This window comes from Xyrauchen texanus, chromosome 38 (genome assembly GCF_025860055.1).
Source record: "Xyrauchen texanus isolate HMW12.3.18 chromosome 38, RBS_HiC_50CHRs, whole genome shotgun sequence".
NCBI classification, from domain to species: Eukaryota; Metazoa; Chordata; class Actinopteri; order Cypriniformes; family Catostomidae; genus Xyrauchen; species Xyrauchen texanus.
In genome coordinates this window covers 22,017,641-22,032,741 of record NC_068313.1, presented here as the reverse complement: position 1 = coordinate 22,032,741, position 15,101 = coordinate 22,017,641, and the positions used below count along the sequence as shown (strand labels likewise).

Below are 15,101 nucleotides of genomic sequence, written 5' to 3'. Positions count from 1 at the left end.
TTCAGTCAACAAAAAACACCCATCTAAGATTAAACACAACCAAAGGGATAAGAAGGAGCATGTATTGAATTGGTCCCACATAGAACATGCCTTCACATTCCAGCTTAATCACAAATTGTATGAGAACAGTAGCAGCCAATGTCATGATTCTGCCAATAAGTTAAATTCTGGCAGACCGTGGCTATGCTCAGAATACTACCATAATACTCTTTCTTACTACTGATGCAGTATACTGTATATAGTATGTACTGTATACTGTGGACATTTTTGTATGCACACAATACCCGGATGACCTACTATTTTGCCAAAATGAGCAGCTTACAGCGTGGAATACTATATGCCACAATGCACATTTTTTGGCATCTCTTTCATGACTCATTATTTGACCGGGCTGCCAAAATAAATTCTTACACAAAAATGGATCAAAAAGGTTTTTATTACCCAGATAACTGAACGGCACTGGCCGAATTAAACATGGAATGTCATAAGGTCATGTCATGTGATAAAAGTAGTGACATCATGTGATAACAATGTACTGTTTGAAAGGTTTATCAAGGAATAAAGAATTCTGTTTCGCTTACTATAAAAAAAAATATATATTTACGTATTATACCGTATATACTGCAGTGTTTAGTAAATCGTGAGCTAGTATTTCATTCGGCACATAGCGTATTTGTTTCATTCTTCCATAAGTCATTATAGACATGGTTCAGGCACAGCACTAGTGAGTTAAGGGAAAAAATTTAGCCCAGTATCTTCTCATTTAGCCATTACACACATGCAATCTCTGTTATGACTATATTAATGGCAGCTGGAAAGGAGCCACATAAGTATGAGTCTACGCCACAGAAGCATGTGTTAGTGAAAGACCACACGGCACGCTGTGAGAGCCAACAGCTCTCTTATTCACTGACTCTACAGAATAAACACTGCTTTTCTCATCAATGAAAGGATTACAGACCTCTAAAAGCCCTTTTGAGGTGCTCATTCACAGGTGATGATATTTGGTATACACAGCTGCTCTAGTTGTAATGCAACATTAGATATTATCCAGTAAAACAATTTGGGGATATCAGGAGTGTAGGACCCAAACCTCAAATGAGTCGCACCATTAGCGATGCGATTTTTAAAAACATAATTAATCCCACAGGGTTGAATCAGTACACAAACAACTGGCAGAGTGATGATTCATTTTGACTGGCTGCTCTGCAAAGCCAGGTAGCCTTTTATTTTCATACCAACAAATCACTTTAATTAATGAACAATGTGAGGCACTTGCGAGCAACTAGACTAAAGTGTGTGTGGGCTGGAGGCCATGTCCATCATCAATCCAATTTATGTAGCTTAAAAGATGTGAAATGGAGGTACAGTAGTTATGCCAAATTACTGATGTATACTGAAGGAACAATTCGATCTCTTTAATATTTCAAATGCTTCTAGTAGACAGCAATGAGATTAGATGGAGAACAAATGGAGACTTTTGCTTTCTCCTGTTTCTCAATTTTTTCTCTTAAGAAAAGGACCACAGTAATCTTACAGTATATGTGTCTCCTCTAGAGAGTCTCACACTGTGCTCAAATTTTCTGCAATCAAAAGTCTGAGATTTCAATATGAACTCAATACAAAATATCTTGATGTGAAGAGAAGAAAAAGAAATGAAAAGACGAGATAAGAAGAGACGTGAAGAGAAGAGATGAGCCATGAACAGATGAGATGAGAAAAGAAGAGATGTGAAGAAACATAAAGAAGAGATGAGTCGAGATGAGAAGAGACAAGATGAGATAAGACGTACGGATAGATGACACATGAAGAGATGAAATAGAAAAGACGAGACGACCAGAGATGACAAGAGAAGAGTCAAGAAAAGAGACATGAAGAGAATAGACAAGGGACAAGAAGAAAAGGGACATAAAGAAGAAACAAAACAAGAAGAGACAAGAGACTAGGCATAAAGAGGTGATAAGTGAAGAGATGAGATGTGAAGAGTTGAGACAAGATGAGAAGAAACAAGACATGATGAGACATGAAGAGAAGAGACAAGATGAGAATAGCTGTGAAAAGAATAAACGAGACGAGAAAAGACATGAAGACAAGAAGAGACGAGATGAGAATAGACATAAGAGGAGAAGAGACGAGAGAAGAAAGAGGAGGTGACATGCATGCATGGTAAACTAAGCCATTTTAATTTATGAGGAAAGTAAGACAGCAGATGCCCTCCCTGCCTAAATCTAAGCCCCCTCTCTGCCTGTCTGTTCAGTTTTCTCACCAGGACTGCGGCTTCCTCTTTAGCAGCCCCTGCCGTCTCCACTGTGAGTGTGGGCTCAGGTGGTAGGTCAGCTGACGGCACACCTTCTCCATGGCACCCAGAGCGTCCCCCTCCTAAAACACAGACAGAGAGAGGGCATCACTCAAGTCATAAAACAAAGCAGGTTAATGGGGACTGGAATAAGATCGGGACTCTGGTTCCTCAAGGTAAAATACAAATTTATTTGACAACAGAGGAGGTATATGGACTGAACAACATGCCACAGACTCTCTCTGGCTCTATCTTTACACCAGCTGAGGCTCTGTACGTGTGTGAGTGAATGCTTGTACTGGTTTTAATGAGGGCAAAATGTTTGAAAATGTCCTTACTGGGAGCCTGTGTAGCTCAGTGAGTATTGACGCTGACTTCCACCCCTGGAGTTGCGAGTTTGAATCCAGGGTGTGCTGAGTGACTCCAGCCAGGTCTCCTAAGCAGTCAAATTGGCCTGGTTGCTAGGGAGGGTAGAGTCCCATGGGGTAACCTCCTTGTGGTCACGATTAGTGGTTCTTGCTCTCAATGGGGCACGTGGTAAGTTGTGCGTGGATCGCGGAAAGTAGCATGAGCCTCCACATGCTGCGAGTCTCTGCAGAGTCATGCACAACGAGCCACATGATAAGATTTGCGGATTGACTGTCGCAGAAATGGAGGCAACTGAGACTTGTCCTCCACCACCCGGATTGAGGTGTGGAACCGTGCCACCACGAGGACCTACTAAGTAGTGGGAATTGGGCATTGCAAATTGGGAAGAAAAGGGGATAAAAAAATCCCTTACTATTTTAAAGAAATATACTGAAAACTAGGGGTGTAACAATCCATGGATCTGAATCGATGCTTTGATCATTTAGCCAACAATTCGAAGTCATCGACACAACATGTTAAGAACGATGCATATATTTTAAAGATGCACCTTTATTTTTAATGCTCTTATGCCTGCCATGTCCGAATTAATTTCTGTCATGCGATGCAGTAACCTTTGATATGCATCTCGCTTTATAAGCCCTAAATATGCTTCTCATGTGGGACACGGATGTGTGCGGAGTGATTAGCCAGAAACTTCTTCACTGCAGGGTAGCTTTGAGGCTATTACTTTAGTATACACTTGCCTTGAATAATGCTTCTTTCCAACGAGTCACAATATAATGCACACAGAAATTATTTATAATCTTTTCCAAACCGATTCAGCTACTCAGGCTGCAGTCTCTTTTGAGTTTATATGCTCAAATGCAGCACTGGTGTGGTTTCTTCACCAGCTCCAGTCTCACTAGCATAAATGAGAATACTCGCATCACCATATCACAAGAAATTAATTATATAAAACGTTACATACTCTCAGCACAGATGCAAAAATACAAATAAAATGTACTTTGCCTCATTGAACATTAAATGCAGTATAAATGTAGGCTATAAATAATAAAATTGATGAAACCAAGTCATCCTGTCAAATTTATTTACCTATTTTCATAAATTATACATATTATATACACAATGTGCATAAACCCCACCATCCCAGTAACAGACCAGCAGAGAGCAATAAGGAACTGTGTAATAAACTATGCATTTCATACTGATTATAACAATATTATCGTGTGCAAAGCACTACATCGGATATTACGGTACAGATTTTCATAGTAAGAACATTAGCTACATACATTTCTCAAAAACCACTCACGAAAAAAAAAAACGTGTCTCAAGAAGGGAATAATTTTCTGAACATTTTACAGCCATGGTTCCAATCTTTTATTTATAGGGATAATACAATTTCTATGAAAAAATATCTAATTTATTTTAAAATTTACTTTAAAATGTCTTTCAGCATGCATGTTAAGATGAGCAGAAGAAGAAATAGTTCCCATCCTGCAAAAGTATTTGCTAATATGGCCTAATCCTTTTTATTTCACTTTGGAGCTATAATTATTATTCATATTTATGGTAACCAAACAATAATATCCCTATTTAGAATTTTTGTAGAATCTATATTTTTGTGAGGACTGATATATTTGATACAACAACAGTAACAGAAGTATCAATACTTCAGGATCGATCCACCCATCCCTATTCACAAGGCTTGTTCAAACAATAGGTATCAGTGCCTTGCAGAGATATTCAAAAGAAAATCAGTGAAACAGCTTCTGGAGTAAATTCAACCATGTTAAGTTAACCATGGTTTTACTAAACTAATATTGTAGTAAAAAAATATATATTTGTGGCTGGTGATGGTTTTACTACAGTAATATTGTATAAGTAACCATTAGTAATTGTGTGATAACTATGTTTTACTAAATGATATGGTTAAGTTATAGTTACTGTAGTGAAACCATGATTAATTTTTGTAAAGGTAAACAAAACAGAAGTCTATTAATTGTCTGTTTAGGCTCACAAAGGTAAAACATAAAAAAAAATGTAAATTATGACAAAATTTGTTTTTTGAATTATCCATTTGATCTTAAGAAATGTAGTTTAAAACATGTGAATATTTTAAAAAAATGTAGTTTAAAACATGTGTCATGTTCTCAGAAATGTAATCTTGGTGTCAAATTTGGAATCATACATTTCTAAAAACATTTACAAATAAAAAATTCATGTGTGATGTGGTGTAACCATCGAGTAAAAGATATTATAATACTTTTATTGCAATTTGCAACTTGAATACCTGAGAATGTAAACAATTTAATTATCTTCCATTCATTTCAAAAAGTTTTCAAACACATTTTTCAAGGTAAAAAAAGTTTTCTCAGTGTTCCACTACATGACTTGAACAAAATGTGCCTTTTCATAAAAAATTCTAAATTAATCTCACGTGCTACAACATTGACATTGCAGCCCTTAACAAAGCTCACCTTGATAATGAAAGACAGCTATCCAAGTCAGGCTATACATTGGAGGAAATACATTGTTCTGGAGAGGCTGCAACAGTGATGAGCATTGCAAATCTGGAGTTGGCTTCACCACCAAGAAACATCTTATTCAGAAACTTGTTAGCCTCCCCATGGGTGTGAATGACCGCCTCATGACAATGCAGCACCCGCTTCAAAAAGGAAGACAATCTACTCTGAGCAGCGTATCTGCTCCCACAATGACCAACACAGAGGATGTGAAGGATAATTCTACAAAGCACTAGATACCCTCCTATCATTAATGCACCGCAGTCAAGCTGATCCTGCTTTGCAACTTTAATGCAAGAGTCGGATGGGAAGGAGTCATCAGGAAAAATAGAGTGGGAAAGTGCAACAGCAATGGCCTGTTACTCCTGCAGCACATTACTTTCTGATCAGAACACAGCCTTCCACCTCCCTACCTGTAACAGGACTTCATGGATGCATCCCTGCTCCAAGCACTGGCATCTGATCGACTACATCATCATCAGGAGAAGGCACAGACAAGATATCAGGGTGACAAAGGCTATGTGTGGCGCTGATTGTTGGATGGATCACAGGCTCATAGTATCATATAAAGCTCTGTATAATGCCAAAGAGACAACCACAAGGCTGTAAGTTCTTCAAAAGGATCAATGTGGTGAAGCTGAAGAACAGCAGCATCACTGAAAATCTAGCGGAAACCTAAAGAATGAGTTTTCTGATCTTCGTCTTGAGGAAGACGCTGAGAAAGACTGGGAGCGATTCCGCAACACTTTCCATACAGCTGCACCGAAGGTATTGGGGCCCGCCACATGCAAGACTGGTTTGACAAAAATGATGCAGAACTTGCTGAAAAGCACCACCTGCATTGTGCCCATCAGAACGTTCCATCCTCAGCGGCAAAGAAGGCTGCCTTCATCAACGCTCGCAGAACAGTACAGAACAAACTGTGCAAAATACAGGACTCATGGCTGAGTGCCAAAGCAGATGAAATACAGGCGTATGCAGACAGGAACAACTCTAAGCAGATCTATGAAGCCCTCAAAACACTCTATGGTCCACAGTCTTATGGGAGCTCTCCCCTCCTGAACTTACATGGCGCTATGTAACAAGGTTAAAATGGGAAAGGAAGAGGCGGGAACTGGCTGAACAGTCAAAGTAATATTTTAATTAAACAAAAAGACACACAACACAAACACGAACATGGCAGCTGTGTGTGGCTCTCTATCTCTCTCTCGAACTGCTGCATCTTGCTGCACTCATCCCTCTCCTCAGCTGATTAGCCCTCCTCCTTGTCACACTCCTTTCTCCTTTGCCTTAGGCCGGGGAACCCCTGGTATGACGTACACCCCCCTTTCCGCTGCCCTTCCGGCCTTTTCCTTGCCCCCTAGAGCTGGGGAGGGGGACAAGGGGAGAGAAAAAAAAAAAAAAAAAAGAGGAGAGGAGAGGGAAAGGGCAAGGGCAAGGCAAGAGCGACAGTGAGAGAGAGAGAAAAAAACTTGCTCGCCAGTTCCCAGACATGCCGTTGTCTGGTCCTCGATCACACATCCACCCTCTGGCGGATAACAGCCGCTCCTCCCTGGGTGGACCAGAGCAAGTCCTACGACCCCTGATGGATGGATCGAAGGATCAGCCTACCCACGAAGCTGTAGGTCTGCCAAGTAGTGGTGCTTCCAACCCTGCTGTAAGCCTGCGAGACGTGGACTGTCTACCAGAGTCATGCATGACAGCTCAATCACTCAAATCAGATGGCAGGACAAAGTGTCCGATACTGAAGTCCTTACCAGTCTGTCTGTCTGTCTATCTATCTATCACACTTTCTGTCTTTTCTATCTATCTACAAGAATCGATTGACCACTCAGAACACAATATTAAGACCTGCAAAGGTGAAACCTTGGTTATTAGTTTTCAGCAAGGTTACAAACCAACTTTTCTGCCTCTCAAAAGTTGATGACGTGCTTCATACCTCCCAAAAACTTTTCATCAACTCCACTGACATGCTGTTAGGGTTACAGCCCATAATTCCATCTATGAATAAACATACCATCACAATGGATCCATCATCACATTAATTTTGTCTTGTCTCGGTAATCGCAACTGAAATGTTCAGAGGTGTATTACTGTAATAACAATGACAGTATTAATAACATAAGAAATAAAGCAGATTCAGTGCACAGCACTCTATCAGAAGGTACTGACCACACATGACCAGATTACCAATTATCTGTAGCTACAGTGCTTAGTATTCAGCACTGAATTGATCTTTATTAAGCATTCTGGTAAGAGGTTTGTTTTAAAACCCAACAGTAAGCATTGAACTTGTGCAATTAATTCGCCAAAATTGCTAAACGCATAGACCCCAAACTTTTTTGTATGTCATTTCAGTCTTAGTTTTGTCTGTGTAGTTTAGTACATTGACATTTAGTCATTTAGCAGAAACTTTATACAGTACTTTTGTGTACTTTAAACTTTGTAAACTCTCAGGGGCGGAGCAGGTAGTATGGCGTCAGGAGGCAAAGGTGCGTCCCGAGGCTCTGGTGCTGAGAAAAGACTCGACCCTGCGGTGGGGCAGAATGTGTGAGATGGCCTCCGTCTGGTTTTTCACCGAGGAGAACTGCTGGGTGACGGTGTCGGCTAAGAGGCCAAACTGGGAGACAGGGGTGTCGAGAAAGCGTGTCTTGTCTGTCTCACGCATCTAGAACCAAGTTCAGCCACAGATGACGTTCCAGAACCACAAGTGTGGCCATCGCCTACCCGAGTGACTGCGCTGTGACCTTCGTGGCCCTGAGAGCGAGGTCGGTAGCTGAGTGCAGATCTTTGAGTGCCTTGGCTTGGCTTTTGTTAGAAATTCTTCTCCCTGCCCAGTAGATGGTGATATGCATGAAGAATGTGAATCACCAAAAAACAAAAGAAGAAGAAAGTGAAAGTTAACGTGGAGATTGACTGAGCAGAGAAGAGAATTTATAGCAAAAATGGATTAAATGTTGATCTGTTTCTCACCCAACCCATCATATCACTTCTGAAGTCATAGATTTAACCACTGGAGTCACATGGATTACTTTTATGCTGACAAATGTGATTTTTGGAGCTTCAAATTTTGGGACCATTCACTCATTGTATGGACCAAAAGAGATAAAATATTCTTCTAAAAATCATAATGTTTGTTCTGCTGATGAAAGAATGACATACACACCCGGGATGGCATAAGGGTGACTATATAATGAGAGAATTTAAATTTTTGAGTGAATTATTCCTTTTTGTTTCATTTTGTTTCATAAATTATGATATTGAAAAAAACTATTTTATCTTTTCATTTCTGTAATCATGTCGCCCTTTTATTTGAATTTTTTAAATCTTTAATTCAGATTCATGTAGTGTTTACTGTATCATAGATAAGGGATGTTTTTTAAAGCTGTCAATCACAAACACTTATAAAATACCTATATTTTTTATTCTTTCTTGCAAACAGCCATAAAAGGAAACGTAAATTATGGTATGTGTGCTACATTTTTAAATGGCAGCAAGTTTTTATTATAAATGGGCATAGCTTTTGAAACTCAGTACTCAATACTCACTTCTCATGAGTACTTTTAAATGAGCTACTCTTTTACTCTTATTTGAGTAGTTTATAGGACAGGTACTGTACTCTACTCAAACTACATTTTTTAAGAAGCAACAGTCCTTTTGCTTGAGTATTATTTTTCAGTACTCGTTCCACCCCTGGTAATTTATGAAAAAATATACAGGCCTTTCGAACTTGTTACACCCACACGCTTTAACTCACTCAGATACGCGTGAATGGATGAGTTAAGGGCCGTTCACACCGAAAGTATTTTTGGGTGAGTATGCCCTGTTTTCCATTGTTTTCCTTTGTAAACATGCCAGGATGAAAATCCTTGACTCCTGCACCACGTCTCGCTGTTTCTTCAGTGTCTCATGCAGGACTAGCACATTTTTAGACACTGTGTCAAATTAAAAAGAATTCAGGCTTTACAAACACATGTCGAGACACCTGCATTCTGTTTCATTCGTTGTGCTGCATCTAGATTGTTTTTAGCGCAGGTGTCACAAAGATTTTATGTCCTAAACAAGTTCAGGTTTCAAAGAGGTGACTGTTACAATGTTTAACATTATTCCAGATTGTTCTGCAGCAAGCAAAGTTTCAGCATTTGATAAACTGCAATGTTTTTTTCCCTTCTGCTCTAGAGGGCTGAGGGGCTGCTCTGCCTTGTATGTTTCCTGTTATTAATGTTGCCTACAATGCTTGCATAAAATACAGCCTTTTGTAACAATGAACAATACACTGCAGCATTAGAATATAAGCTCAAGGAGAAAGTACAGTTATTAAGACAGAAATATATTACTATTGTATACAACAAATCCTCAAAGTAATTATAATAATACTATTTCATATTATAATGACAAACTGGAAAACTATAAATAATTGTTGGGATATAATTTTACTGTAACAATCGAATTCCAAAATGTTACTGGGTGAAGAAGTTTTGCACACCATATTCACGCAAAAAAAAAGAGTTTTGTAAAAATATATTAAGGTAAATATTGCTTTTTTATCACTGTATTGTGAAAAAAACTGAAAACATGCATTATTTAGCTTTAACTAGATTTTTATTTCATTAAACATTTTGAATGTACTTGACTACAACAGCTGATAGTATGAATTTAAAATTATGATTTAAAAGACAATGTATGTCATTTTTTAAGCAAATATTTTCAAAATGGGGCCCTGGGTTGGTTGGTTGCTTGGGCCCTCAGAAATTGTAAACCTGCCCCTGCCTGCACATTATCAATGTACAAATACAGGGGAGAGTCACTTAAACCTATCAATTCTACTCCCAAAAATCCTAAACGCATCAGCAATAAATACAAATACAAATGTAAGCCATTTAGGGTGACTTTATACAGGTGTTGTAATAGATTTCCAAACGTGTCTCTTTTATCTAGATCACAATAACAAAAAATTTCATCAAGGACACATTGTCTGTGCTTATGTGCCTGTATCAGTACTGAAATACATCAATATGTAAATCAAACCTGCAATCATATCTCTTCACTGCAATAGGCCTTGACCTCTGCAGAGGATCAGACAGAAATACATGACTGTGGATGTAGTGAGATGTCTAAAAAACACACTGTACATGTTGGTAAAGCTGAGTGGCTGCTGACGGTGAGATTAACCGTGCCACATTGCTGGTCAGCTCTGGTGCGCATCCCCCGCAGACAGACAGTGCGTCTCTGGGCAATGTAATCATACACTCAGCGTGCTGTGACAGCTCTGAGAGCATAACAGACAGCACAGCTCTCTCATCATCACATCACTGAGCTCATCTTTACTTTATCTCCCTCCATCTTGCTTGCCAGTCTTCACTGACAATAACATCACTTAAAGTAAATATCTTTGCATACTCTAACTCTCCAGCTGTAAGCTGACATTTCATTACATTCAGTTAAATTGACTGCATATGCTGAAAAAGGTTCTTATATATATATATATATATATATTATAATGTCGGGCACTTCTCATGCACCTAACAGTCAAGCTGATCCCAAGAAAGCTCAATGGGGTTAAGATCTATGTAACAGTATAAAGGATGGGCAAGGAGGCAGGAACTGGCTGAACAGAACAAAGTCTCTCTCTCCAACCGCCGCCTCCGGCTGCCCCTTATCTCGCTCTCCTGCTGATCAGCTGATTCAAGATAATGTATAATAAATATTTACTGTATTATATATATAATACTGTATTATATATATATATATATATATATATATATAATACAGTAAATATAAATATTAAAGTATATATACACTATCTAATCTAAATAACATCATTAATTTATATTGTAATATTCAAATTATTAGAAGATGAGATTTTTTGCATTATGATAATGAGAATAGTGCAGGATGGACACAAAGCAAATAATCCTAATGGTATAAACAGGCTTCATATTTTTTATATATTTCATTTTCATAATTTTTTTAGCTTAATATAATTTCTTATTTCTTTCCTTTTATTTTGTGATGGATAACTACAATGTGTTCTTGACAGGTTTTGTGAGATTCACTACACCACATTTGTTAGAGAAGAGACGATCCGCAGCAAAGCAAAAAGAAAGCAATCGCCAGCATCCACAGCATTGTTTTGGTGGAAGTCAGGTGTTTGTATAGGAGCTGTGCTGGATGTTATAGTGTGATATAGTGTCTGACTTGCTTCATTAAGTGCAGCAGCAACAGCAGTCTTGTAAGAGGGCTGACTGGTCTTTAGTATGTGTGACTCATCCACGAGTACACCTCCATCTGCCTGTACCCTCAGCTTTCTCTTCATCTCAATTTCTACCTCACAGCGACTCACACATGCCTTAGCAACTAGGTTTTTATCCTCTTTAATGCTCACTGCACTGGAATGGTATGATTTTGTGTGTCATTATGCTGTGCCTTTCTGTCAGTGCTTTAAAACAACTTTCATAAAACTTAAATGTAATACAACATACCAGTGAAATGCACAGAAATGCATTAATAGAGCATGCAGACACTTTGTGTGTGTGTGTGTGTGTGTGTGTGTGTGTGTGTGTGTGTGTGTGTGTGTGTGTGTGTGTGTGTGTGTGTGCATGGGATTAGATTTAAAGCAAGGGTGGGGAACCTTTTTTCCATTAAGGCCATTTGAGTATTTACAAAATTATTCGCAGACCATACAATTGCTTGCCATTTCTGATTGTGGGTTGAAATTAACATACCCAGTCCGTTATGTGCTCACTAAACACTAACACTAAAATGTCTTTCTATTTTAGAAATATTTTGCGTTGTTATAATTTTAAATAATTTTTAAACATTATTTTATATGTATTTATTTTTTTACAGTTAATTGAATCAAGGTCATTTTTTTGCTTTTCAAATTATTTCTCAAAAGGCCTTGTTGGCCAGGTAAAATGGTCTTGCGGGCCTCATACGACGCTGAGGCCTGACGTTCCCCTCCCCTGATTTAAAGGATAGTTCAACTAAAAAAATTATAATTTGTTCATTATTTAATCCCCTTATGTTGTTCCAAACCTGTATGACTTTGGTTCTTCCATGGAACAGAAAAGAAAATGCTATGCAAAATGTTATAATTTGCTTTCTTTGAATAGGCTAAAGCTAACATTCCATTCTCTATACAATGAAAGGGAATGGTGAAAGAGGATCTGGCTAATATTTCCTTTTGTGTTCCAAGGGAGAAAGTAAGTCATATGGGTTAGGAATAACATGAGAGGGAGTACACAGATAAAGAATTTTCAGTTACGGGTGAACTATCGCTTTAAAATGACTGTGATTATCAAAACTGGGCACTATACCGTCTTTGGGCAGTGAACATATTTGGCCAGGCTAATTATGAGGTCATGCGTAATGGGATCCACCAGGTTGCGGAAACTGGCATATCGATACAGAACATCGTCCAGAGAGGTTGACTCCATTCCCAGATCCTGAGAAAAAGACACAATGCAAGGAGTTCATGAGAAATGGAACTGAAGACCCTTTCATCACACATAAAGTCTGACTCTTCAACATGTCATCTAAGAAGCTATTTGTTTGGAATAAATATTTTGTTACTGTTATCCATAGGTGTTATATATGAGTGGAACGAGTTGGGAATTCCCCATTATTTTTTACCTTGGCCAATTTTGTCCCTACCACTCTTTAAAACAGCCGTCATCAGGTAAGAAGAAACATTGCCAGTTCTTAAGCAGGAGTTTCCATTTTGTTCATATGTGTTGTAATAAGTGGTGATCTGGCGCTGGATTGTTTTATTTTGAATTTAATGATGAGTACTCGTTGTGGCTGTTATCAGTTCTGTTGAGTGAAAGTGTGTGACAATGTTCTCTCATGCACACATACCACTGATGCTCAGAACGCTTTCTACTCTACTTGCTCTGATGTTCCACAGCTCGCACTTTTTTCTGGTGAAATCACAAAGCAAAATGCAAGCAAATGTGTCCTAATTCATGATATACTGTACATCCATTGATGTTCAGATGTAATTCTGGTTAATAAAAAATACTAGGGCAGATTACAACTTGGAACTCCGTGTACTAGAGGCAAAGAATTTATCATGATGCAAATTAGTCACCATGTGTAGCACCATGTGTAGCAAAATGTTGATCCATTTATTTATCAACAGACTATCAAAATCCAAGGACCAACGGTTACACATTATTGTATGTAAGTTAGGTTATCAAATTAAATTTGAGAAATATTTATTGGAGCACTTGAATTGGTCATCAAGAATGATTACTCTATCAAAACAGTAAAAGATTATTTGAAATGATCAGTGCATAACCTAATTAATATTTATGAGTTTCCTGATGTCACAACTAGCACCCCTCAGCCCAAATTATCCACACTGCTTTTTTAAAACAAAGTGAAGCCTGTGCTTTTATGGAACCATACTGAATTATTGTCAACCTAAAGGCAAAAATTACAATTGCACATGTTCTTCTGTATACACCTGAAGGCCATGTTCTTTCAGCATACTAATAATATCTGAGTCAATCTGTCCATGTATACCTAAATGTCCCTGTCTTTAATCCCAGTTGAATTAAAGTAGCCCTGACTTGTCAAAAATTTCACAATATAGCACTAGAGGCAGAACAGACTTTCTTTGTCAGCACTGAATAATACAAGAATATTTTTTTTTTTTTTACCTCAGCATACAAACGAATTGTGAATGAAAGGTTAATCTACAATAATGAACAGCTGCAATCAACAAAGCAGCGTGACAGGGAGGAGGAATAAGCAATTTTATAAAATTGCAAATATGGGCGGGGGTGAGGGCTTTAAGGCTAAAGCCAACTAATCAGCACTGAACAAACAGAAAATGTGTGGATGAAAATGAAAGCAAATCATCATTAGTATGAGAAAGAGCACAGGTTTGTCTTTGTTAAGTCACTAAACATTAAACATAAAGTCCTGTATATATATCAGTCCTAGGAGGTGACCAAGTTCCTATAGTACCAGTAATTAATTTTTTTCACACTACTCACCCCCTCCCTGGAAAAAAATCTGGACCTAAGCTGCACAAACTGAGAGCCAAAGTCTTTTGGTTCATCATTATGACTCTATGGAGCAGAATCCTGATTAATCGATTTCCATTTAATCAAACGGCCATCCATTTTCATGGTTTCCGGGCAACAAGGCACACTTGGTAACTGCTGGACAAGAGACGCTATCCTTTGACTCCCTTTCTTGCTCATTATGTGCTTTATCCCCCATTGCAGGATACACTGCAAATTCATTCCATTAAAAAATTACATAAGGGAAAAAGCATCCTTTTGGGAACAAAGCACACAGTGTGTTTCAAACCCATCTGTTGAATCATCATTGCCCAAATATTTATTTAATAAAACCTATAGAGGATTAGAAATCCCCATAAGCTCAGCCTCAAAAATAGAAATAAGGGCAAGAATACTGGCAGCATATAGTGATCTGATCTTACTGGTACTGCCACGGTCTAAAGTAGAGCTTCATGCTTATACTTCATGCTCATGATCCATAATCACTATACCCAAAGTAAACAGTTGGTATATATGCAGTGCAGTGTTGCTGTTTCGCCAGCTTGTGCTGTCTGATCTTACAGGTTCACTGTAGCTGAGTGGCTTCACAGTACTGTAAAAAAATAAAAATAAAATGGGCATCTGTCTCAACAGCACTGAATTCTGTGAAACACTAATTCATTCAAACTGTAAAGCTGGGAAATTATTTCTTGTTGACAAGCTGTGTCTCAGATACTTCTATTCAAAATATAAGCACTGCATAAACTGTCCACACCTTAAATCCAGTTACAGAGAATGATTTAGAAACTTTTCAAAGAAATATTGTTAATAATTAGGCTTCATGCTAATACTGCTAATGTTGTTGTTGCTGTTATAACTCGTGTTCCATTCTAAGAATCC

General features: G+C 38.2%; 1 protein-coding gene across 2 annotated transcripts in view; it reads right to left on the bottom strand.

Annotated features, from left to right (window-relative positions):
* LOC127632216 (leucine-rich repeat-containing protein 75A-like) overlaps positions 1 to 15,101 on the bottom strand; it is a 42,109-nt gene that overhangs the window by 23,392 nt on the left and 3,616 nt on the right. For both annotated transcript variants that reach the window (XM_052110825.1, XM_052110826.1), the window contains exons 2-3: positions 12,507 to 12,635; positions 2,267 to 2,379 (exon numbers count right to left, since the gene is read on the bottom strand). In XM_052110825.1, coding sequence (XP_051966785.1) covers positions 2,267 to 2,379; positions 12,507 to 12,635 — 242 coding nt within the window. The remainder of the gene's footprint in view (positions 1 to 2,266; positions 2,380 to 12,506; positions 12,636 to 15,101) is intronic.